The following is a 24,135-nucleotide window of genomic DNA, read 5'->3' as shown; positions in this document are numbered from 1 at the left end:
TCTGAGGATTTTTCTTTGCTTTTAAAAGGGGTTTGTTCATCACTCACTTCTGTAGTGTGATATATTCTCCATCCAAATTCAGAGCTATAGATTGTCAATGCAGGTTGATATTCTTAAAATTTAAGACATAACCTTTCATTGGATGATTCTGGCTGAAAAAAAAAATCATCACTAAATTGCAATTAGAAAAATTCCAAAACACTTTAACTGTACAAAGAGTTGGTGAAAGCCTGCTCTATAATTACTATAATGTCTGCCGTTATATGACATTTGAATATACTGGTAATACTGGTAATACTGGTACACATATTGATAGGAAATATAAATTATTATTATTATTATATTATTATTATTTATTTGAAGATAAGGGAATATTTAAATGACTTGCATTGACAGAGTTTGATGGGTTTCTTTGATCCAACGAGGATATGATATGCATAGTTTTCTTGAATTCTGTAAAATTTATATAAAAATAAAACTGTTTGTTATAAAAAAGGAAAAACAAAAAACAGTCTTGTTTCCTGCTACCAACAAAAAATAGGGTAGGTAGGGATATTATTTTATTTTTAGAAAAAATATTTTAAATAGAGTTATTGGTGAAATGATCGAGACTTTTACGGTGCTTGATTCAAAATGGCCATTAAATGTTGGGCATGTGTATGATTGGCACAAAAATAAGGTAAGTAGGGTAGCAGGAGGCAGACATGATTTTTTTTATGCCTTACTATAAATTTTGAAAATTAAATTTTGTTCTTTTTTGTGATTGTTGATTTACAAAATTCATTCTTTTCCTTTTTTGCAATAATTAGTTTTGGCTTATCTTTGCATTAAAACATACCACAACAATCACAATTCACTAAAACCATAGTAAAGGTATATTTTAGAATCATTAAATTCATTATTATGAAATCTTTGAAAATTTATGGCTTATGATGCTACTGCAGCTGTAGTTATTTATTCTGCAATCTATGTATGCAGAAATAAGTAATGTAAACTGGATGATTTTAAGTGAGCCAGAAAGTGTTATTTTGGACAGATTGCAGAACTGAAGTTTCTTGTGATTTGGCTTGTATTTGTTTAGATTTAATCAGTTATGAGTTACATAAAATTATGAATTTGTAACTTACAAATAAAAGACAAATCTGGGAACAAAAATAGTCTTGTTTAATGTGGACTTAAGCTTTATTATTGTTAGAATTTTTTTTATGAAATAGAAGTATATAAAAACATACAAGTACATGTACCAATATTTGCATGGTGCATGAAATTAAAAGTGGCAACAAAGATATTTGTTTCTTGGAAGGTGCTATGATTACTGTAGAAGGACTGTTATCCTTAGATAAATGTACTTATTTTCATGGTTTTGTCATGATTTTTGTACATGGAAATTTTAATTTTACATTTTCAAAACTAGATACCTGTGAATACCATGTAGCCGATAAATTTAGCAGTGTACAAATTTTGGCTTATTTTAGCAGTCTATCTAAAAACTTCAAAATAAATTCCAGCAAATAGAGGCTCTGAACATATGTACTTAATGCACAACTTATCATCAACCAATTTAGAAAAAACAATTTTTTTTGTATATCTTTTTGCTTCAAAATTGCCAAAATACATGTAGTCCATTATACAGTACATCTAGGGAGAAAATAGTACCTTGACAGTAATAGAGCCGAGAAGATGTTTCAAAGCTGGTCTACCTAAGAATCATGCAAAATAAGAATAGGATGATTGAAATAAAAAAATGTCTGAAATTTACATTTTGATATTAAGGTAGTAAGCTTCAGGCATTGTACTGATGTCATGAAAAATAGTTGTATACATGATCTTTTGACAAATAAACTACCCATGCATGATTCTTGGATAGACTGATACTTAAGACTTGTAGTGCTAGTAAAGAGTTTGTAACCACAGTTCTCATGGTTTTAATCTATTGTCAATTATTTAATCAGATTTACTCAAAAAGCTTGCTTAAGAAGAACATTGCTATTAACACAATAACTTTCTAATGGTTTGTTAGGAGCTGACTGTGGGTTACTTTATTATAGAACAAACAAATGAGTTAGATTGCTGTTCTCCCTATGAATTCAACAATTTTAGGTCCTCCCTTTATCACTTAAGGCATACCTGCCAACTTTTGACAAATCCCCATGGGTTTTTTTAAGGCAAGATGTGTGAAAGGACATTTTCGCTAAATATTTTGCAAACTGTATGGGTTTTACTGTTGTAATGTATGACCACCCCATTAAGAAAGGGCCTTTTTCAGTTGAACAGCATGTGCCTGTTTAGACAGCAATTAACACCTTTTGTCAGATTGATGGCTCTTAAGAAATGTGTTTGAAACACAAATTCAGGGGTTTGAATCAGGATTTTTCTGGGTAATCTTGACAAAATTGGGTTTTGAGACAAATTTTGCCAAAAGAATCATGTTAGCAGGACAAATGGTCAAAATCGTGAAAACACGCTTAAATTGTATAAATTGGCAGGTATGTAAAGGATACATTTTGAAATTATAGGCAATATTACCACAGTACCATTAATAACTGAAGCTCAAGATTTGGCATAGGCCAGCAAAAAATTGGTATATTTGGATGCATATTTTGAACAAGATATTGAATTCATTGTTTGGACCTGTGTCAGAGTATGTGGTAATGGGTATTTCATTAATTTTTTGGGAAACAGATAAATGTCAAAAAGTACCTCCAGCCCTGTTACTCCTCTCAGTCAAAATGTAAATCATATATGGATATGAAAACATTAAGCTTTTACAAGGTTCTTGTCAAAGTAACAAGAAAGGCCTATGAAATCTTTGGTTACAAGCTCTTAGAGGTTCTGATGCTTTTTCCATGCTTGTAGTGAATTGCAGTGATTTTCCAATTGTACATTTCTCATCTTTAGGCCAACCTCCACCTCCACCCATATCAAAATCTATCACCGCTCCTGCAGCTAAGAAGAGTAAGTAACACTGTTTTTCCAAATGTATACTTTCCTTTCACAGTCATTCTGTAGTTTAGTTTTTCAAGTAAATAGGTTTGTGGCACAATGGTAAAACTGAGTGAAAAAACAAATTGCATGGAACAAATACATGTGCACATAAATGAGACTGGTTGATAATTCATGGTCAATTGAATTATCACAAGAAAAGCAGAATTTGTGTATGGTTTTTATTCACTCAACTCACACTTACTCTTCATCTAAAGTAGGACTTAAGGCTGCTGTTATTCACTATGACATATTTAACAATAAGGAACTTAATCTTATTGTACTAACCAGAGTGCTTATTTAAGTAATTTTAATTGCACGAGAGTTTGCTAAGTTTAATCAGGAAATCTATTGACAATATTCTAATTATAACAGTATTTCATTGGTTTGGCATGTGGGTTATCTGATAATGTTGAAATTGTGTTCACTTGCTTTTTAACATTTAATAGTAATTTCATCTGGTTTTTTCTTCATAGAAGATGAAGAAGCTGCAATAAATGATGTACTGGCTAATTTGGATCAAAACTTAGAAGAACTTGATGTGAGTGGTGAAGCCATGATGGTTGAAAACACTTCATTACGAAGTGAAGATTTAGACCAAGATCAGTTGACACACCCACCTAGACCATGTGCTTTCGTAGCTCCTCCTCCTCCAACAGAACCTCCTCCTGATGACTCTGAGCCAATAGATTATAATATGATTATGAGTGGGCGGGTTGATACTGTAGATGTGGGTGTGGAAACAAGTGATGATAGCACCTCCTATGGGCCTGTTAGTACAAGAAGCTCATCAGAATCTCCTGTCAGTAGTAAGTATATATTGGAAAAGTGAAAGATAGTTGGTAAATAATAGAAGACCATAGTTAGAAGTAGGCAGGTACATTTTATTCCAAATGATTCTGATATTTCTCTGTTCATACAGTTAAACCTGTCCTAAAGCCAATCACTTTAAACCTCATTAGTTTCAATGCATTTTAATCTGTTTAAACTTGAAAATTTTGGTTGATACTGACAGATTTCACTGTATACTTAAAATTTATAAAGAATTGAACAAGAAGACTCATAAAAAGTGAATGTCTTGCCTATTTATTATTCAGACTAGTAGTCACTTTTTTGTTGATTAAACCTTGCTTACCAGTAGAATATTCTTAATGTACCCACTTTTGTAGATTTAAAATGTAACTTTATAAGTAAAAAACAATCTTTACTTGGTAAAGTAGTCTTCAATGGGAGGGAAAAAATAAAGAATTGGAATCTTGGCTTTGACTTTCATTGAAAATACATGCATTTTCATCTAGAGTGATATTGAACTTTCTATGAGAACTTGTGTCTACAAAGAATAAGACTTCTTTACCGATAGTTAGATTATATTTTCATTGCAAAACCGTAAAAAATGCAGCTTTATATATTCGTAAAAGTATTTTATTCAACAGTAATTAAAAGGACTACATCTCATATTGGTTTATTGAACAGTATAGTTAAGAGTAGACACATAATAAAACCTTATTTCATTTTTTGTCAATCAGGACTTGACAGTCTTATTTACTGGGATGATGGTAGGATATATGTTGTGTGAATTTTTCTCTTTTTTTTCACAATTTATGCAAGTTTGTGATTAAATTTTACTGTGTTGCAAGTATGGCTGTCTTGAATTCCCAATGCATGATAATTGTCATGGAATGAATTTGAAGTTGAACATGTCAGTAGTATTTGTTGTCGTGTAAAGATGTCAAACTGGTAGATTTTTATTCTGAAATAATGACATTTTCAGATCTTTTTTGTGTTTTACATTTTCCTCTTTTTGATATAAAAATTCCTCAATATTTATTATGTTAAGAAGACCATTTTTTGCAACAAAAACTCTCAAGCACTCCTTTCTAACATCTGTCATTCCTCTTAGCTAATATATATCATATTCTGCAACATATTTATATAATATGTAATAGACTATAGAATCTCTAGCACCTTTTTATAATAAACACTCAATTATATATTAATTTTAAGAATTTTATAGATTTTTAAGCATTTTTCTTTTAAGCCAAAAATAACATGTGTTTCATCCTAGTGGGGTTGTTGTCTCTTTATCATATACACCATATCTATTCTTGTTATATTTCTATTACACCTTTGACAAAAATAGGTGAGGCAGGTGTTTTTTTTTTTTATTTACATGGAGTCTTTTAAGAGAAAGATTCTGACATCAACAGTACTTATTGACAAATGACAAAAAAACTTTTGGGTCGTTATTATGGATGGGTATGGTAAAAGGAACACACATCTTTTGTTTGTTAATTTGGCCCTACTGTTGCATTCAATATCTTTTGAAAGTTTAATTAAAAAGCAGTAAATTGATTAGAAAATATTTCCTGTATTATGCATATCTTGTGCTTAGGCACAGCTGTTTTAGCTCTGCAAACACAATGCTTGTCATACATTCTTTGCACATTTTCTTTTCAATTGCTAGAAAAGGGAATATTCTTTTTAATCATAAAATTATTATATATAAATATGGACCATACATAGTACATCTCATGAAAAACTTATAGATATGTATATATAATTCAGAATGAGATAATTACAATGTAAAATATACTGAAAAATATTTATATAGATGTACCAGTGTCTTGTGTATAATCCTTCTATGTTCTGTTGTGTTTCCATGGCAACCAGTCAGTTATTTTGCAAAAATTAAAACAAAAACTACAAAAAGATATTTTTGTTGTTGTTTTATTTGGAAGGACAGCCTCTCTCTATTGGCTTCCTTTTTATCAAGGTTCATGTGTTAAAAACAAAATGAATTGTGATTAATTGGATAATACTTTGCATGTTCCATCAATGCAGAAAGTTTGAAAACCTAAGTAAAAAAGAAACAAATTATTTTCTGTTAGATCTTTTTCATGATGACTGATTGGGGGTCTAAAAAATGATCTGTGTAGTCAAGGGGAGATAATTCAAAATGATAATAGATCACTTATTGATTTTTGTTGTTATAAGTTGCTTTATTTTTTTTTTTACGATTTGATTTTTTTGGGTTTTTTTTAATTGATATTTCATGAATATCAGACTTGATAGCTAATCTCCACTGTTGGTGTTTAAAACAAATGATAGCAGTAAATATAAATGTTGATATTACTTACCCCAGATTTATTTTTAATTATGAATTGTCTACGTATACCCCAGCAAGCTACACAGATCTATGAAGTTGCATGCATGATCTATGCTTATTTAATCTGTTGACATGTACCCTCTGTTTTTCTCCCTTCCTAACAGTGCATAGTCGGGCAGAAAGCCGAACCAGTATCAGTTCAGTTAATACTGTCGATGACGTAAGCTTGGATTTTGAGCGAACAATTGCCGTTTGTGAAGAGGAAGTGATGCGGGCAGAACAAGGTATTGTGGGAAATGACAGTGTGTTCGTCTCATAATAGTGCCTCATCGCCTCTAACATGGAGAAGTTTTCTTTTTAATTTTTCTTGATGATTTTCATACTGTTTAATTGGTAATTAATACATATAGGTGTTTTTTATCTTTTGAAATTTCTATGGCTTGCATTGGTGGGATTTCCCTTTCCTGCATTTGGTGTCTTTGCTAAAAGTATTTTAGATCTGAAGGAAAATTTTTTTCTACTTGAGCTGGAGCTTTACTCTGGTTTTATGGAATCTTGTTTAAGTGCAATGAGTTTGTATATGACTTTCTAAAGAAGAAAGAATGAACTTGAAACTTCTTTGAGTATCATAGGTCCATTATGGAGTTAAGAAAGTTTCTCTGGAAATCCAAGTACGTATGTACCGTGAAAGTACTATTATTTGTGGGGGTACCAATTTTCGTGCTTTTCGTGGGTAGGCCAAACGATGAAATTTGGTTCCCAACAAAAAGGAGAATTCCATTGATGTGTATACTGAAAACTTCAAAACCACAAATTCAAGAATCCGTGAACTCTATCCACGAAAATTGGTATCCAGGAATTAAATGCTAATATTTAAATAATATCAGGAATGACTTAATGTTTTATCATATTAGTTTGGCTCATGTTTGAATTATGTTTTTACAATTCTTGGTTTAAGATACCAGTAGTTTTTAACAAAGACACCATTATGCATTGTTTCTTGCTGCCATTATGTACTCCTTTCTCTCCTAACACTATACACCTCTCTATCATGATAGCAATCATAAATGCACATATTTATTACTAACTCAATATTAGGGCAATAGATTATTTGAAGACATGGTAAGCATCTCCATTTTTATAGTTACGTGATAAAATAGAAATAAATGGAGTGACATAAGATTGGTCTATAATTTTAGACACACAATTCTCAGGGAATTTCTTAACCATTCATCTTTTGAGTCAGGTACTGTCTCACAGCCCATTTTGCAAATTATTTATAGTCTATTGTACATATAATTTCTAGGAATTATTTTTTTTATAAATAATGAGATCAAATGGTGAATAAATAAGTGGTATCTGCTTTGAAAAGCACCACAAATTTCCTACAATAACTTGATTAGGTTTATATAACAGACATTATCAATCTACTAGTCGTTGAAGGTCAGTCTAATTAGAATTAGATCTATTACATGTTATTGTTCCATTCAGTCACTGCATGTAGAATGTAACTACACGCCAGTCCTACTTTCTGCTCAAGTGACCTTTACTGAGTCCTCAGGCTAATCTATTGAATAATGCTTTCAGTAGAATGAAAGCTGATATCTGATTGGCTGATTACATAGGTCTTCTAAACAGAAAGAAGGGAGTCAAGGTTCAAATATACTGCCGGAGTGGAAGGTCAAGGATTTTTCTAATTTCAAATCCACTTCTTGAAATTAAAAAAAATCGCAATAGAGTGCCAATTAAAAAGTTTGGAGATCCATGACCTTTATAAATGAAATTTGAAGGGTCAAAGGTCAGTAATTAAGGGTCACAAACCTCAGACGAACATTGGCTTACAGGTACACATGATTATAGCTTGTATTTAGATTTCATCTTTCCAGATTTTCAGATTTTTTAATACTTTTTAGCTCACCTGGCCAAGTCAGCTTATGCCATCACTTGGCGTCCGTCGTTGTCTTCAACAAATTATCAAAAATCTTCTCCTCTTAAACTACTTGATTGACAGGTAATAAACTTGGCAGGATTGTTCCCTAGGGTGTTCTGCACAAAATGACCGTTGGGATGTTTGATCCATAAAAAAACGTGGCTGCTGTTACTAAAAATAAAACATAGGGGTCAGATTTTAATTTTTTGCAAATAACTCAAAAACCGTTGCCTTTAAGAAATTTCTGGCGGAGGGTAATATTGTTCATCATCATAAGACGGACCTATGCCGTAATTTTCAAAACGATTCGTCAACTGATGTAGGAGTTACGGCCCCTGAAACAGGTTTTTTGCATATTTCGCATGTGCTACTTTGAAAATCTTCTCAAAATCTATTGCACAGAATTCAATGAAAGTTGGCATATATACGTTCCTTAGGGTACCCCACACAAAATGACCGTTTTAATTTGTGATCCATGAAAAAACATGGCCACCGTTACTAAAAATAGAACATAAGGATCAGATGGCAGTTTTTTGCAAATAACTTGGAAACCGTTGCCTTTACCAAATTCTGGCAAGGTAATATTGTTCAGCATCATGAGATGGACCTATGCCAAAATTTTCAAAACAATTCATCAATTAATATAGGAATTACGGCCCCTGAAACAGTTTTTTTTTGCATTTTTTCCCTGCCACTGAAAATCTTCTCAAAATCCATTGAGAGAATTCAATGAAAGTTGGCATATTTGTTCCATAGGATATCTCACACAAAATGACTCAGAATTTTTGATCCATGAAAAAACATAGTCTTTGTCACTGAAAATGGAACAAGGGCATCACAAGGCAATTTTTTTTAAATTAACTGACGAACCGTTACCTTTAACAAAATTCTAGCTGGGTAATTATAGTATTTAACATAATGGACTTGCGCTGAAATGTTCAAAAGAATTCGTCAACCGAAGTAGGAGTTTTAGCCTCTGAATTTTTTTAACCAAATATGTACACCTTTGATAATCTTCTTCTCTTAAACCATTTATGATCATTCAATGAAAATAAGCATATTTGTTCGATAGGGTATGTGTTCAAATTGACTTATGTGATTTTTAATCCATGATCAAATTCAAAACCTGTTGCCTTATAAGCATATTGATATTGCATGTAACTCAAAAACTGTTACCTTTTGCAAAGATATAAGATAAGATATGGTTGCCTGTACTAAAAAACTGAACAAAGTGGTCGGAAGACATTTTTTGAAAATAATTCAAAAACTGTTGCCTTTAGCAAAATTCTGGTTCAGGTCATAAAAATGCCATTAAAAGCGTTTACTATACTTGACAATTAAGTTAGTTTTAACTTAGCCTGCCTCATTCCTCAAGTTTTTGGAATAAGCAAATGTTTAACTAGGTGAGCGATTCAGGCTCTCTTGGGTCTCTAGTTTATAAAACATGGTATTACATGTGAAAATATCTTTTGTTACAATAAATGCAGGGAACCAGTAACCAGTTGTGTCAAAAGCAAAGATATTTTAAGCAACCCTTACAGTACCTGTTATTAAACCTGATTGTATCTGGCATGCAACAGGGAATCAGTTTATTAGGCTCCAGTTGAAAATTCTACTGTTATATCATACTGATTAAAATGATACAGAACAATTTTACTTTTTCAAACCCACATTCCTGTTCTGTCTAGGATTGTTTTAGATAATAATGTATGATTTATTCAAGCCAACATATGTAATAACTACATAATACTGGGGTTAATTTATTGCAGCAGGGAGGTTAAAATATCGTATGACACCGAGGGTCAATATTTCAAATGATATATTGACCCCGGGTTAAGATATCATATGTTATATGACACCAGTATATGTATATTTTTATAGCTTTGGTTTATGGTCATCATCATAAACTCATGGATCATTATGGTGTATCCATCTGCACCATGAAAACTGATTTATTCATTGGGTCATAGTTTTCCTTTCCTCGTTTGTCTACCCTGGAATTTACTGTTTATGAGCAACTCGGCGGGTGTTTCTGGAAAAGCAGAGGACGCTTACCCTACCGGTGCACCTGGTCAATGCTCCCAGTTTTTAGTGGAGTCCGAGTTGCTCATTTGCTTTTGTTACTTTGTATGTATGATTTTAGTTACTTTATGTTCTTTGTTGTGTATCTCTGTTTTCCATGTCTGGTCTTTGTCCCTGGATTACATTCTTTTGATATCCGCTATAACATTGGTTCCCTTGATTACTCTTTGTTAAATTTCTTTTTTTCTTTTATTTTCATAGTTATGGGTAATAACTTACAAAATAACTGTTTAAAACCAAACTAGCAAAACTTATTTTGTGGAAAACTTTACCACTGATCAATGGTTTGTTTGGCCTGGTCCAGGTGATTAAATTATACTAACCTTGCATGTTTATTTTTTTTTCTTTTCACAGAAACACCTGAATATAAGAATGAAATGGCACAATTTGTTGAAAAGATGAAGGAAATGACTGTTGATGCTGATCGTTTTAAAAACAAAAACGATGCTGAAGTTGAGGAAATAAATAGTGAAATGAAAACAGATGATGCCGTTTATATATTTCCTCAAGATGGTGTTAATGATTCTGTTGAAATGGAAAACGTTCCAGAAAATTATTCTGAGCCAAAATCGAATGAAAGTGATGCTACTGATTCAGGCATGCTCTCACATTCTAATAGGGAGGTCTCTGAAATAACATATGATTTCAAAATCAATGCAGTTCCTCCAGAATTTCAGTCTGAAATAGTAGCCCCCATAGAGGTTACAGATAAAAATGATGTGAAAGGGGACGTAACTCATTCTGATGAAGAGGAGGAAGAGGAAGTTATTACAGAGACAATTGAAATTGTTCCATTTTCTGGACAGGTTATGACAGAGCCTGATGAAGAGGAGGTGGTAACAACTACAGAAATAATAGAAATACCAATGTCTGTCAAAGAGGAAATTGTTCTGTCAGAACGAGAACCAGTGGTTGAGAAAATTCCTGATGTGGAACCTGTGTCTCAGATTAAAGTGGAAGAGAAAATTCAGCCCAAAGAACCTGAAAAGCCGAAGGAAAAGGAAGAGTTTGTGCTGACATTTGATGACTTGAACAAAGTGGACTTTTCTCTCATGAGAAAAAAACCAAAAATGCAACCAAAATCTAGACCACCGTTTCAAAGTACACCAGAAAAACGTCACACTGTTTCTACATTGGAAGAAATTAAATCAAATTTTGGTGTAAGTAACGAAGATGGTTTTGTAACTCCCACTAAAGAACATACAGTAACAACAGATGATGGGAGTATGATATCTGAACATGGGTCAGTTAGAGGTCATAGGGGAGAGGTCAAAACAAAGTGTTCAGAACTTGGATTCTCACCAAGCTCAGAAGGGGAAGTGGAACATGTATTTGAAACAAAATCAATATCAATGTTAAATTTGCCAGCATTTAGAGCTAGTTCAGGGTCTGTTGAACTCAATAATGAAGTCAAGGACAGTGTCAAAGTTTCAAAAACTGAAATTGTGTTCACAATGAATTCAAGTGTTAATAAATTAGACAATGATTCTATGAACCGAACTTCATCCACAAGTAGCAATTTAGAAAATTCCACGGTAGAAGAAACTTCATATAGAAAAGCATCGGTAAATGATTCTGGAGTAGAAGCTGATTCTTCCCCAATAGATCCTCAAGAGGCACTTTCTGCTCAACACAAACAATTACAAGAACAATGTTCAATGTGGCAAGTTCAGTTAGAGCAGAACAAAAAACTGCTGGCATCCACTCAAGCAATTCCAGCAGACGACACTAGTCGTCAGTTACAACAACAGTTGCAGTCACAAATTCAAATGCAGCAACAGATGCTTCAGACAATGCAAGATAGTATGGAAGCTCTTAATGTACAACCACAACCCAAAACTATGGAAAGCAAAGTCAGTAATCTACAAAAAGAAGTTTTTGTTGAACAAACCACAACCAAGACTGAAACAAAACCTGCAAATGTGCCTCCCCCTCCAGCTCTTCCAAATGGAAAGTTAACGAACAATTTACAGTTGTTAAATAGGGGGCCCACAACGACTGAACAAACAAAACCAAAGTCTAAAGGCAAATCTAAAAAGTTATTTGAACCAAAATTGGACCCTCGTGAGGAGTTGATGATTGCTATCAGAAACTTTGGCGGAAGAAGTGCAATGAAAAAGGTGAGGACAAATGTCCCACGTATTACAAAACAAACTCTTGACTGACTTGGATGCTTACATTAATATTCATTGGTAATGTTGTAATCATGCATGTATGCTTGTTGGTATTTGGGACTGTCTCAAAACACACATTTCTTGTATTTTCAAAAATATTTACATGGAATGATTTTACCTCAAGGTTTTAAACCACCTGTCTCTTTAGTTTTGTATGTGACAAATATACAGTAACGAATCATTACTTTTCCTCTATGTTGATTAAAGTCTGCTACGTTCAAAATAATTTTAAATTACCTTTTGAGGTGGTCTCTTCAGTATGGCATTTTTATAGCATGCTTTTTTTCCAATTTTATTCATTTTCTATCATTACTAAACAATTCATTTTAACACTTATGCTCACTCATTGAATGAGACAAAAAAAATGTTTAAAATCACTGTTGATGATTTCATCATTGTTGATTTGCAATTATTAGGCTGTACAATACAAATGTATTTTCTGGAAAAAAAATAAGGTAATTGCCAATTTTGCCAAAGTCTCAAACTACTTTTTTGTTGTTCTGTTTTTTGAAAGATACATTATCTGAAAATCTGTTTGTTGTGTTCATCAATATCAACTTCACAATCACCTAGTAATACATACAACTGGCTCTATAAATGTTGTAATTGCCAATTTTGCTTTTTTAACCCCTTTTTGCTTTTGTAATTTCATATAAACAGGAATTATTTTACATTGACAGGTACCTGTTAACAAAACCCATTGGCATTCTGGAATTCCATGACCTGGGTTGCTGTTACTTTTACCTGCATAACTTACTATGGTGCTACAAGAAACATGAGAGTTGTCTACTCTTACAAAGAGTTATGTCCCTTGTGTTTACTAAATCAAAGTCAGCCAAATGTCTGACTGGCTTTCCAGTCTCTAATCTGTAAAAATGCATTAGATAGACATTGAAATCAAGCATTGTGTTTGAAATGTACAAGGACAGTTAAAGGTGTTCAGAACTGACCATATTTTCTGTCAAATGTAATAGCATATTGTAAAGCTGCAGTATTGCTGAAGTATTGGTGTATAGTCATGTGACTTGCAGTTTTTTTTATCATTTTTATATGATGTCAACTTAATTTCATACAAATTTTCGTTGAGCTTATTCTTGCAGGGTTATGACTTTTTTTAATTTGAAGGATTATACAATGTAGTAAAATAATGAAAGGTGCTGACATGTTGCTTCTGCATCTTGATATTTTACTTCAAGACTTATTGAAGGAAAAAAACGGGATGGCCGCATCTGGAAATTTCGATAAGAACATTCAGAGTTTTAAAGTCTTTAAGGTGAAGACTATCAAAAGAAACTAGCACCATTTGTTATGGCATTTAGCTTTTCATCATCTTATTGTATAATGGTGTACATTAAACTTGATGTTTACTCTACAAATAATTCATGTTAATACTAGTGGCCTGTTGTATACAGGGAACATTTATTTTATATTTAGATTTGTTTTTCGTCAAGTGTAGTATTTTTTGCATTATATTTAAGTTCTACACAAAGTACTAAAATTTAAACTTCTGCAAATATGGAAAATTTGTCTTTACATAATAAGTTTCATTCAAATGAAAATGTTTAAAAATACTAAAATATCAAAATTTTACATTATAGGCAAAATAAACTATACTTTGGATTTTTTAAATTTGATTTGATATACACATTTTAAATCATCATTTTGATGTCTTTCTCTGTATTATTTCATTTAGTACGGCCAGTTGGCAGTAAAATGTGCAATGTAAAATCATGTAGGTTATATTTTGAAGCTTATATGTCTTTGAACATGTATGGCAAATATTTTTTGTGCTATTTTTCATTCCACAGGGGTACATTTTACCTCCTTTTATATTCATTTCAATTATGAATGATGTAGCTATTGTAAATATGAAAACTTACATATTTTAACACCTGTGATACTTGTTGATATTTAATGTAATTGTATAGTATATATTTTTACTTAGATTATACAATACTCCAGTATTTAGTGAGAACAAATGTATCTATACGTGAGTGGAAAATGGGTTTTTTTCTAATCACATGGTTGGGAAAGAAATGTGTAAGAATGTGTCAGGTGTTGTTCTGACCTGTTTTTTCCCCACTTTTTCAAATAGAATTTACAATTTTTATTCTTTTTTAACAGTATGTTACTTTGGATTTTGCAAAATTTTGCATTTGTTTGTTTATAAAATCAGGTTTAGTTGTTAAAACAAATTCATATTTGGGAAAAATGAAACCTATGATTTATATTGTTTCTAAATTAGTTATTATTCAAATTTCGATTTTACCATAGAAAGTGAAGAGATAAATTTAATCAAGATTAGGCTGAAAGAGAATCGGTTTCTCTTATCAAATCTATAGAAAACTGGGGAAATCTAAAATGGCAGGGAAAACTCAAAAAAAATTTAATCACGGCCAGTTAAAAGTCACGTGAATTGTAAATTTTTTATTACTGGCTTAAAATTGGTGAAATTAGTTTCTTCAACCCTGTGATATAGAGAAGCCTCCCACTTGTTAGAAATGGGTAGGAAATTCCGAGAAAAGGGACATTTCCAAAAATACAGTCATTCCAAAAAGTTAGTTCTTGTAAATATAAAAAAAATTATCCATGTATTCAGATACTTAAATATATGCAAATAGTTATTGGTTCTTATGAAAATAATTATTTGTTAAAAATTTGTATTATATGAGAAGTTAAAGCAAATCCCACCTAATATTCTAATTAAATATGTAAAAATACAGCTTCAGAAGAGGCTGAAATAATAAAATATTTATACAAATTTTACATAAGTACTGTTTCTTCAGGGATGCCATTAAAGTCACAGAAACATTTGTTGCGGTCCTTTAATTGTGTGGTTTTATGACGATGTCCTCATCGTTGGTGTACAGTAGGCATTTCATGTCCCTTTAACTTTAGTATTAGTGGATAAATCTTAAATGAGATGCCATACCACAAAAGGATGGCTGGGATTTAATTTGGGGAATGTGACTTATTAATTCATTTTGAGACCGCAAAAGGATTTAGCCCAAGGTATCTGTTTTGTTTTTTTTTTTCTGGTCAGACAGATAGTATCGTTTATAGCACATTTTATTTTACATCCGTAGAACATGTTATGTTAGTGTCCTCCTAAGCGCCATGCAGCGGCAAACGTTCGTTCCGTCTCTTCTAGAGTAAATTTCGAACGTCAGACACTGTTTCGGGGCTTGGTGTTTCCTTAATTTACAAAACGATAAAAGTTGAAAAAAGCGGATATTAAATACACGTCATACTTAAGCAAACCGCTTAATAGTATTGATATCTAGCATAGAATATATCTCTAGATCTTTTCAGGTTAGAGTGTGCACCACGGACATTGATGTTATTTCAACTAGACCAAAGAAATACAACAGCCAATACTTATAATTTAATTTTAGTATAACAATTTAATTAATCATCGAAAAAGTTTGATGACGCCACGGTCACATAACAAAATTTGGTCTAAATGAACAAAATTATTTATCCAATCAGAAAGCATGTTACATCCAAGATAAATATGTTGCAGTGTAACCTTCCAAATATAATGCGTTAACACAACGTACACAACCACGCTCGAGAACATGTAAGATGATAACGATGAACAACAAGGAAGAGGGAAAATTAAAATATACTCAAAACCAAGCAGCACGAAGCCAACAAATAATCTGGGGGGAACTCGAGAGCCACGTAATGATCAACAGTTCCTGTTTCTTGCAAGACACCGGAAAGAGAGGTAGTCCTGTTCCCATACTACTTGATGTTTTAGTTTAGTCGTCGGGTAAACTCGTCTGTTCATTGTAGTAAAGCGACGCTGTTTTACTAGTATACTTGTTGCCGATATTATATGTCACTAGATGAGTTATAAAAAGCAGGAAATTAAGAGGATAGCGAACTACGTGTAGGTTGGAAATTCTGGCTCCATTTGGTTGTTGGATTAACGTTTAGCCTACCTGTGCTCCTAGAGCACGGTTCGATATAAGTGTTTTTTGCGATTATTTTTATTTTGTGTCCCACCACCACCCCGTCGGCCATTTCTGTTTTATCTTTTTCATAACTGAGTTTTGAATGCCTTTCTAACTATTCACAGATCAAAGGACGGGTGTGTCGTTGTACACCTCCTAAAATTGTGAACAATTTTTTTTGTTTGTTTTTTGGCATGGCTAACTAAAATGTTCTTGCCTTCCTTTTTTCGGCCTTTTATTCTATTACATGTAACACCGCACCTCCTAACTTGAAATCCTTGACCCGCTCCTGTTAGCCTATAGCTAACATGTAGTTGCCATTGATTTTTATCAGTCATGTGCAGTAAGCCATCAGAACTGCCTTTCTTTTATGAATACCTGTTCATGGAAACCCATTAACACCACCTGATGTACGTGTTAATATATATCGATAATTCCCCTTTCATTATTGTTTACCGGGGCGATAGAATGTGATGTTATTAAACTATCTATCCTCTAACAGTAAATATGAAAGGTCAATTAAAGAATCATGACTTGTAATATTTCCTATTTGATCCTAATCTGGTTTGTAGCTTGTCCATTAGTTGCTTGTTTTCTGAACTTAATTGATATTTGTTTTTCACTTCGTAGACCTTTGATAGATGTATATTGAATAAACACGAGGACATGATACGTATCTGAATAATAAGAGAGGTTCGATATTGAACTTTTTCTCAATATGATCGTCCTGTCTGTCGTGAACAAATCACGTAGGCTTTTAGTGCTTATTGTACATATGTGGATTGGAATTAGGCATGATTTTGCTTCAAGGTGAAAGGCCCCTTTTAAAACTCAGAGACAAAAAAAAAAAAAAAGAACAGCTGGATATATTTTTGCTACATATGAAATAAGAAAATTATAAAACTCGTGAAAAATAGAATTTTGCCCGACATGGAGCATACATCTGTAATTGGTTGTTTCATTTACCAATACCTCAAGACCACCAAAAAAAAAAAGGAAAAAAAGAAAAGAAAAAAAAGAATGCTAATTTAATGAACTCTACGTCATACACAATTCTTAAAGTACCTTCGATGCGCATGCTTGGTCATGGTCTTTAATATGTCAAATATGTCAATAACTACTTTACCTGATGATACAAACTGGCGAAACCAACACGACACCAGATCTATCGCATGTTATTACTGTTGTATGCATATATATTCGGCTGCATCTTGTCGTGTACTTTTCTCATCACGAAATTTCATCATCTACAAACGAAATGGATTCGGTATTTCTACCATGGCAACTTTTAAAATTTATGAATACTTCATCTTTTTTTATCCAGATATGTGTTCCTTTAAGTGCGGATTAAAATAGCTAACAAGACGATACCAATCCACAACATCGTCTAGTTGTCTCCAAATGCAGATGAATGATGGATAACATTTGTCTTTTCTTGTCTAATTTTCGAATAGGGAAGTCTGAACTTCAGCTCTTTTTTATTTTTCTACATAGACGATAGATTCCTATCTAGAAACAAGATATCAAACTAACCACGGAAAAAAAAATAAGTGAATAAATACGCTACATAACAAAAGTTTTAAATGCGAATGTCATGTAGGTGACGTCCAAGATGTAACAATCAGTTGATATAGTATAGCGCTTGTTTATTAACGATCGAATGTACCACCAACATTAACAATACTTAAACATCTAAGATGTAGGTACAGTAAAGATGCACATGCAAAGAGGTTTGGTCTTCTATATATTCCATTGCTAATTTTTTTTCTAATTAATTGCAAAGGTAATGACACCGAATTTCACCCGATTGCAAAAATTGTTGTGTTTTATGTTGTGCACTTCCCTCCCGGCGCATCTGGTCAGTTTAATTAAGTTCGCTTTTCTCATTTCATAAACATGTACATAATCTAATTTTAGGTTTTAAGTGTTTTCTTTGGTTCTTTTTATTATTAGCCCGTCTTAGAATTATGTTAAAACCGTATTAGCTGCCAAATTTGTTCAGTTTTGATTCTACTGAAATTTGCTGATTCTATGAAATGAGTTAGTAGTAATGCAATTGAAGCAATAAATGTCGAATACATGTACCTACAGAATATAGTGAAAACGTTTTTTTAATCCGACGTTCTGATCTGATTATTTTTCGCCATTACTTCCGAAGATTGCCGACAGGACATTCACCTGGGTTGAAAATACTTTAACCTTTGTAAAAAATAACAATAAGGGATGCACAGGTAAGCATGTGTGTTGCTTTCATTTCATTTCATCTACTTCTTGATTAGTTCTCAAATAAATAATGACCATATTTGAGCTACATTATATCACAACAGGTAAATTTCAAAAGGATCCTTGCGTTATATTCGAACTTTTTTCTTTTAAGGCTTGAGTTTGTCGGTCTTCCTTACCGTCGAATAACCACTTTCGCTTTGCAATCATGTTTGTTATTAAAGAAGCGACCCTTACAGCACATGCGCGGATTAAGGTCACCAGAAGTCACATGCATACGAATTTATCTACGTCGATTTTTTTGTCTTGCAAGACATTAAATATATATTCATGTTTCATATTTCATGTATTTAATGTATTGTATTTGTAGATATCAAATGAAGTTATACAGGAAAAATGCAATTTATTAGAAATAATTCAAAGTTGAAGTATATTTCAACAGAAACAAAAATTTACGAAATGACAGCTAATGCAGCTTGAAATGTTTTATAAAAATACTTCCTATGTTCATAACAAAATACCCGACAAGTTATGATATGTCATTAAGTATGTTTAATCACTTTTCTACTGGTATTCTGTACCAGTATCTTTAATTGTTCATTTCTGTGTCGTTTTCTACACGTACTGCTGAATAACACCAAGTATGTGTTTTGAGTGTATACATAAAACAAAATCTGAAATCGATGTTGGAAGTTAGAGAAACGTTAGAGACAGTCCAAGTGCAGTTTAACAATTCCCGACAAGCCCAAGAGGAGTCCTCTCGAAGACTAGAGAGACAGAGTATTAACTCATTCAAAAAAGGCATTCAGGTCCCTCCCAGAACGCAACATGTATCAGCAGGCAATTTTCAAACTCTGCCAGGGTACCCCAGACAAAGAAGCAGGCAGCTACGTTTTAAATATTCTCCCCGCCAGCATTGAAGAAGCAGTTGATAAAATGCGCTGGTTTCACTACAACCATCAAGCTATATACGGTAGGGGGCCTAGAAAGGAATTTAATATGGTAGGTCCAGAACGAGGGTGGAACACCCGCTCAGAGAGGGGAGAGCCGCCCCAAGTATGTGTAACTGAAGAAGGGGGAGGGAAAGCAAATCGTGCACCTTGCAAATATGAAATTGAACGCCAGGATGGGAAAATCGAGGAGTTAAAAACTCTGATCATTAATACGGCTAGCCCACCCAGGTTCCCGGTTTCTAGGAGCCCTTCCCCAACCTCTAGAGGGAGCAACTGTTTTTACTGCCAGCAGAAAGGCCACTTTAAAAGGGAATGTCTCAATAGCAGTCCTGAATCCCCAAAGCCAAAGAGTGTTAGTTTTTCCAACAAGCGGTTAAACAGGTCACGAGACCTGAGCCCGACCCCAGAACCAAAAAAAATCACACCTGTAGGGAAGATGTAAGGCCAGGCAATACACTGACGGGGCAGGGGTCCATTCTAAAGAAGCAACCCAACCATGAAGCCAATTTATACAACCGGGAGAGACAAATTTCTCCAGAATGACTTCGGCCCCAAAAGGATAATTAAGTCACCTAGTTCCAAGAGGGTCCAACCTATGGTAAAATTCAACCCCCAACCCAGAGCCGAGGCTAAATCGCTTGGTAGAATTACCCACCCTAGACCAGTTTCTCTAGGAAGGGCCAAAGCCGTACAAGGCAGTCCCGACATAAGTTAGAAAAGACCCAACTCAGCCAGAGGTTCCACCAAGATCTGCTTGTCAGGCCAAACCCTTCATCACAGTCCTTTATCCAAAAGAGGCGTGCGGGTGACCCGGTCTATCAGTCCTGAAGTAGTTAGCACACTTAACTCTAGTTCAGCCGTAGGTGACGAATTTAACCAGCGCATGACAGGGTATTTCAGATCAGCGAGCCCAGGTAGCTATACATTATCACACGACTCCAACGGAGACAAAGAAGTATTTCATGAGGTTCACCTAATAGCAAAGAATCATGTTGAAGAGTTGAGGAAAGGATTGAAATGGGGCGAAGATAAGGAGCATACGGGGACCCCAACTCCCCAAACCTCGGAATAAATCTTGGTAAGCCAAAAATGAAATGCAAGGATGACGAAGGGGATCACTTGTGGGGGGCGGGGTAGACCATGGAACTTTAGTGGACAGGGTATTGGTGGGGTGGAAGAGGGGTGGGCGCAGGAGGATTCTATAAACCATGCGGGAGGTTTGAAATCAAAGATGGAGGAAATAAAGGGGAAATTGAGACTATATCGGCATGTAGTGGGAAGGAATATGTTACGAATCCCAATTAAGATCTAGGGATAGGTGGTGTCGGCAATAGTGGACACTTCTGCAGAAGTCACCCTCATTTTATGTTTAAGTCCTTAAACAACAATAAGGAAGTAGGAAAATGTTTCTTTGGGGCAACAGCATGTAGGGACATTATCCCAATACTTCTAGCCTATCATGAAAGTCGGACAAAAGGCTTTGAAGTCACTAAGAAAGATGCATGAACACAAATGTGATCCCCCAATGCAACCAGATATCTTTTCTCAGAATAATTTGAATAGGGAAAGGTCCAATAAAAAGGACTCGTTGCCATCAAGGGTGATGAACACACAGGAGATCCCCAATGCCACCAAGTATTCCCATTCACAACATGAGCGGTCCCATGGAAATGGAGTTATGTCAATCAAAAGTGACGAACACACAGGAGATTCTCCAATGCCACCAAGTATTCCCATTCACAACATGAGCGGTCCCATGGAAAGATTTTATGCCGACCGAGGGTGATGAAAACACAGGGGATCCCCCAATTCAACCACATGCTGATATCACCATTCACATCCAACAAGGGTCCCATGATATGGGCCTTATGTCCATCAGAAGTGTTGAACACAAAGTAGACTCTCCAACAATACCGCTAGGTTTACCTAATCAGGGATGGGAGATACCCAAGGAAAAAGTCTAAAGCCCACCAAAGTAGACGACCACACTGGGACCCCATCACTTGAGATGCACAAGCAGGCTTTAAACACTTCAAAAATGAGGAACTGTAGCTGTAAGAAATGTATTGTGTGAGAACAGTTCCAGAATTCAAGGAAAAAGATTTAAGACTATGTTGCAAACGATAAAACAAGTTCCACATACTTGATGCCAACAATATTTTCAAATCCCTTTATACAGTCATGTAATTTTCCGCATACTGATAAAGTTACTATCACAGTTCCCAAGCTTTGAAATTGGGTTTTACCATACTTGTTAAATTACCCTTGGAGTTTTCGTTAAAGACCGAAAATAGTCACTGGTGTACTATTGTACCTGAGAAAGTCGACGTCCCATTAGGTAGGCAAATAGGGTGCAAATGTAAGGATCCCTATTTAATATGGGTCCGATTCTGGTTAAAATGAGTCACACAGTCCTTGGACACAAAGTCCAGGGAGCAGTACATCTGCCCCACTTGTCAAACTGATGCATTCATTTAGTGCCCCAAGAAATTGTAAATACCCCAACCATTGTAAATAGACTGCATTGTTTTGTCGGTTGGTTGCATTCTGGTTGACCCTCACTTTCTCCCAATAGTCCGACCCCAGAGCATTTCAGGTAAAAGGGAGGGGGTGTTGTGCATAGGTTTCTTGGAATGCTAGCAAATGTTGTTAAGCACTCTAAGGTATGGTATGTGCTGAGGGATCGTACATCCAAGAGAGGGAATTGTATCATAGAAATGTACAAATGTATGTTAAAATACATGTATGTAACCCCACAGTGCGAAGTTATGTCTTGTGAGTGTTAATTTCTAGTTTATGTTGCATCAGGTTATTAGGATTTTTAGACATATAATTTCCGCCAAAATAGGTGGGGTGGATTTTGGTCAGTCCCCAGATGATGACACTGGTTTCCCCCTAATAAGGTACCAGTCTTCTAGCTCCAGACACTGAGCAGACAAGACATGACATTTGACAGTTCCTGAAAATAATACAGATATTGAGCCCTAGAATCACCCAAAGTGACAAAGTGACTGACAAATAAGTTGTACCAGTTACTTCAGAAAATTATATATGTTTGACCACAGTTCTATAGTCAAGCCTTATTGCCGCAAAGCAATTTCATTTTGGACTCCTTCTCGATAAATACAAACATGGTAACAGAAACAAAAGAAAAAAGATGAGGACGAAATAAAACAAAACTAACAAACATCGAAAACCGAATTAATAATTAATGTTTTAGTATTGCAACTAAGAGAACCGATGGAGAAACTAATGATAGTACATAGGCAGCAAGACAACACAGCAAGTAACAGGAAAGAAAATATACTCTACATGACAAATATATATTTGTGACGTTGTAAGTATATGCTTTCAAGTCTACCTTTATCAAAACCGGCTGCAAATTCCATGTAATTTATTTGCCTTTTTGATAGCACCACTGAAGACAGATTTTGAAGCAGATTTGTGTCAGATTGATAATGCAGTATGGAGTGTTCATATCCCAACTCATATTTTATTACAGAGCTTGCCGAAACTACGCAGACTCTTTGTATCGCGCTAGAATTCTAACAAATAGGCTTCTTGAACAGGTTTATGTTGCTACAAAATTGAAGTCATCACTAAAGACGTTTTATGGTCGTCCTCACGAACTCGTGGATCATTACGGTGTATCCATCTGCACCATGAAAACTGATTTGTTCAACGTGTCATAGTTTTCCTTTCCTCTTTCGTCTACCCTGGACTTGACTTTGTATGAGCAACTCGGCGGGTGTTTCTAGAACAGCAGAGGACGCTTACCCTACCGGTGCACCTGGTCCATGCTTCCAGTTTGTGGTGGAGTCTGATTGGCTCGTTTGCTTTTGTTGTTATATATGTATGATTTTAAGTACTTTATGTTCTTTGTTGTGCGTGTCTGTTTTCCACGTCTCGTCTTTGTCCCTAGATTGCATTCTTTTGATTACCTATATAACCTTGGTTCCCTTTATTACTCATGCAATCTATCACCTATTTTAATTTTCAGCGAGTATTTTTTAAACAAGATAATGTGTACGTCCAAGCATCCGAGCGAAAGAGAGTTTCATCGTAAAATTTTCCGTAGACCGCACATATTCCGATTTAAATGATAATAAATGCAGATAATAGCATAGAGAAGAGGCTTAGATGAACTGTTCATGCATTAAATGCAAATATGCAAGATTAAATATTGAGTTTGGACTTGATAACTTTTAAATGCGGAAACCCATTATAGTACTCTCTGAATTTTACTAGCATGTAACAGAAAACACACTATTATACTTTTTAAAAAAAATCTGCAGATATTTCATAACTGAAAATCAATTTCATGACAAATACCAAAGGTTATACTAAGAGAACGTTTTTGATGAACGATTCATGCTTAAATTGCAAATATTATAGGTCATATTTCAAATCAACTATTTCAGGCTTTCCCATTAAACCTTTATTGGTTTTCGCGTCAGATGTGAGTACTTGATGAATTTTTTGCAGCAGTTTGATTTCTGTAGGAGGTTTTACCGAGTGCGGTCCTTGTTTTGAAAACGCTGCTCTTTACCCGACGATCTGTGTTTTTCTAAATTATCTGTCCCAGTATCGTCATATGCATACATGCTTGTTATGATATTAACAATACACTTATCGACATTCAATAACATCTTCGTCTTCTGCAACTGAATGGAAACGCAGTTGAAGCCATTTCGATGAAAATAATTTTTTATTTTTTATTTTTGTA

At 34.2% G+C, this 24,135-nt stretch overlaps 1 protein-coding gene across 19 annotated transcripts in view; it reads left to right on the top strand.

The window, feature by feature from the left end:
• LOC148603461 (uncharacterized) overlaps positions 1-15,045 on the top strand; it is a 77,345-nt gene extending 62,300 nt beyond the window's left edge. For 12 of the 19 annotated variants that reach the window (XM_088553571.1, XM_088553573.1, XM_088553569.1 and 9 more), the window contains 6 exons: positions 2,899-2,955; positions 3,459-3,791; positions 4,509-4,538; positions 6,253-6,372; positions 10,455-12,220; positions 12,955-15,045. In XM_088553571.1, the coding sequence (XP_088409697.1) occupies positions 2,899-2,955; positions 3,459-3,791; positions 4,509-4,538; positions 6,253-6,372; positions 10,455-12,220; positions 12,955-12,996 (2,348 nt within the window). In that variant the 3' untranslated portion in view covers positions 12,997-15,045. The remainder of the gene's footprint in view (positions 1-2,898; positions 2,956-3,458; positions 3,792-4,508; positions 4,539-6,252; positions 6,373-10,454; positions 12,221-12,954) is intronic. The other 7 variants (XM_088553576.1, XM_088553577.1, XM_088553581.1 and 4 more) reach the window with 5 other exon arrangements.
• Positions 15,046-24,135: the final 9,090 nt, after the last annotated feature.

This window comes from Perna viridis, chromosome 11 (genome assembly GCF_037379345.1).
Source record: "Perna viridis isolate PV_CMFRI_1.1 ecotype Kerala chromosome 11, ASM3737934v1, whole genome shotgun sequence".
NCBI lineage: Eukaryota > Metazoa > Mollusca > Bivalvia > Mytilida > Mytilidae > Perna > Perna viridis.
This window is presented reverse-complemented; position numbering and strand designations above follow the sequence as displayed.